Here is a 2,937-nt window from a genome sequence, read left to right as displayed (position 1 = left end):
CTAAAACAGTTCGTAGACAGTCAGCGCTTGAACACTGACCTGAATTAAGTAAGCCCTTCTGAGCAAAACCGTTGTATGTGCATGTAGAACTCTAGAAGGTCTGAATCTAACGCGTCTTAGTACTCCTTGAACAAGTGAATCAGATGGGGGCAAGTATACAAATATATACTCCGTAATACTTGAAGTCACGCACAATAGTTTCCAGTTCACAAACTGGTGACCACTGCAAGACAAGATAGAACTTGGCTGTCCAATGAAACAGAGCACGGGAATGTTTGGGTCAAACAATATAATGGGTGGAAAACCGCTCTTAGTAACTAATGGACGCGTGTATTCGAGAAAGAGGAAGAAAAATTGTAAAACAAAAGTGGTCTTTTTTGGTTATTATTACCGGTAAATTTTTAAGTGAGCATAATAATGACCTCGTTAAAATGACACAAATAATTACCAATGTGTGTTAAGCATTCGCCGAATTGAAACCGGGTCTCTTGCTCGTAAATAAATAGAAAAATTGAACCAAGTCGGTTCCCGAAAGCGTTACTGTCAATATTCCTCAACTAAGAGACAATGAAGTTTTGAATCGTGTCTAACAGATCACTGGAGTTTCCGATGAGAAGAAATCACACGCATGGTCAGTAGGGAATATTTTGGGAAGACAGTCTTGCGGTTCCGTATTCGGAGAATGAGAAGAATCGTGAGGTATGTTGTCGGAAAGATATTAGCAGGCGTTGATGTCTTGATCCATCAAGATGCATCATGGAGAAGAGCATCCCCACATAGAGTTCGAAGACAACCCAAAAAACTCTAGGGAAATTATTACAGTTTTGTAGGTAGAGCTGTAGCATTTGTGAAAAAAGTAATCGCAGAAGTGAAAACGTGCAGAGCAGAAAACAGTCTGAGGAAAAAGCTAAGTCATTGAATATTCAGAAAGATGTCTTTAGGACACATAAGTCGGTAAGTTGATTCTAATTGAACTTTACTCGCGTGTAAGCGTGTCTGAACTCAGACTGATAAAAATACCCTAATAATAAGAGTAAGAAGCAAGGATGTCCTGTTAGAGTAGATTAGGAGGTCTTACTCGGTGGAATATCAACAGCAAACGTTTTTGCGATGCTTGTTCCATGAAGACCTAAGGAATATGTTGAATTGTATGCTGAAAAGTTGACAGAGAGGCTCCGTAAGGCACATCACACTCATTTGCAGTCATGCTGTACCTCTCACCATTGTTCCGCACATACAGCTTACCATCCGTGAAATAATGACAAAAGTGACTGAATACATCCAATCAATCATTTAAGTTTAGAAACTGAATGCAAACACAATTGCTTAGGTCATCCAGTTTTCAAAACTAAATGGTGCCTCTTTTGGAGACAAGCTAGCTACGCACCGAATGGAAAGGTATTCTGTAAAGCCACAGGATGGTGTTATTCAGGATACCCTCTTCCATCATCTGACGATAATTTACACATAAGGGACTGGATAAAAGCGGTGGCACCGCGCCGTCGGAACCAAAAGAGATGCATTTCCAGTTCTGTTGACTTTATTTATGAAGCGATTTCTCTGATCACTTAGCCGAAAGACACACTGATAGCTTATGCATGCAACGGGCTTTTCTTAGGTACTGATGTCACTGTTTTCGGTACAAAACGATTCAGCCAGACGACTGATGTACTCTGCACCTTGACATTTTGAGTTAACTTAGTGTGCGAGACAACATCAGAGCTTACAAAACTCATGATATCCTTATTACTTATTGCGCTTCGAAACCCGAGTAGCAAACTGAAACAACCTTCACGGATGCCAGCGATGCTTCACTGTCGAGTGTTGACTGTCAGATCTTGTGCAATTAATCTGAGCTAATTATATACCGGTAGCGATCGCTGCAAAATTCTATCTTTTTTCGAGTGCATTATCTGAACGGAAGTATGACAAATGCTCGTCAGCGGAACATGCAATTTTAAAATATATTTCTAATCGAAATGGCACGCATCTTAGAGTGAACCTCTTGGACATAACAGATGGGTTAGAAGGACCAACATTTAGAATTTGTTCACCGATTTGATGCACCTCCTTGAATATGGACTTCTAGTTTTGATCGCGAGCCAATTGACAAGAAGTTATTGGGATAAACATATCCACTGCTGCGTTTTCTGATAGTGTATCCACCTTGAGCTTGATCGAATGGTCTTCTTCTCTCCGGGTTTGATTGTTCGGTTCGGTATATACGATGTCACTCAGGCATGAACTTGTTTGCCTGTTCAGTCATGATGATCTAGGTGCATTCATCGGTCTCCGGTGGAATAGTGGAAATACGATCACACTGCAAGCGAGATGGAATTCCATTATAGCGAAAATTATGCAGTAGCAACTGCCTCTAACAAGAGGAAAATTCGAGTACACTACTTATAAACTTTGACGTAGGCTAACCAGAGAGTAACCAAATGTCGTCATGTGGTTGGCTAAATGAAATCATAATGCACAGCTTGGACCGCATGCTCCTGAAACAGTTGTGACTCGAAATCATTGCCCTCACTATAGATTGTTTCCAGCAACCTGTTGAACCACGTCGAGTTACGCGCAAAACCCCAAAAGCCAATTACTTCAAATGGAGGTTTATCTACAAATGCGGTACTATAAGTACAATAATAAAATGATAAAGCTTTACAAACCTCAAATCGTGGGACTACGCCGGCTCCTATACACCGGTTTAGGAACTGCTAATTCCTAACGGGTCTCAAAGTCCACGTCGACTCGGAGCCACGTGTTTACAAGCTAGCGAAACCACGTGTGAACTTAAACGACACGTCCGATGACAAGTTCAAAGAACGGTTTATGTTCAGGTCAAAAACAACAAGGTTGGTATGGGCACAGACCAAAATAACAAAAAAGGGGGAATCGCGTTGTACAATATAAAAGGTAGGAGAAAGGAATCAACAC

At 41.0% G+C, this 2,937-nt stretch overlaps 2 protein-coding genes across 2 annotated transcripts in view; one reads left to right on the top strand and one right to left on the bottom strand.

The window, feature by feature from the left end:
• The window catches only part of T265_07906 (hypothetical protein), a gene marked incomplete at both ends in the record, with an annotated part of 41,341 nt that overhangs the window by 1,876 nt on the left and 36,528 nt on the right, over nucleotides 1-2,937 (bottom strand). The gene's annotated exons all lie outside the window — the stretch shown is intronic.
• T265_14426 (hypothetical protein) overlaps nucleotides 1-2,937 on the top strand; it is a gene marked incomplete at both ends in the record, with an annotated part of 23,723 nt that overhangs the window by 17,599 nt on the left and 3,187 nt on the right. The window contains 2 exons of the mRNA XM_009173566.1: nucleotides 2,550-2,611; nucleotides 2,741-2,855. Of these exons, the coding sequence (XP_009171830.1) occupies nucleotides 2,550-2,611; nucleotides 2,741-2,855 (177 nt within the window). The remainder of the gene's footprint in view (nucleotides 1-2,549; nucleotides 2,612-2,740; nucleotides 2,856-2,937) is intronic.

The sequence above is a fragment of the Opisthorchis viverrini genome (assembly GCF_000715545.1).
Source record: "Opisthorchis viverrini unplaced genomic scaffold opera_v5_195, whole genome shotgun sequence".
NCBI classification, from domain to species: Eukaryota; Metazoa; Platyhelminthes; class Trematoda; order Opisthorchiida; family Opisthorchiidae; genus Opisthorchis; species Opisthorchis viverrini.
Note: the sequence above shows the minus strand (reverse complement) of the source record. Positions and strands in the feature narration are given on the sequence as shown.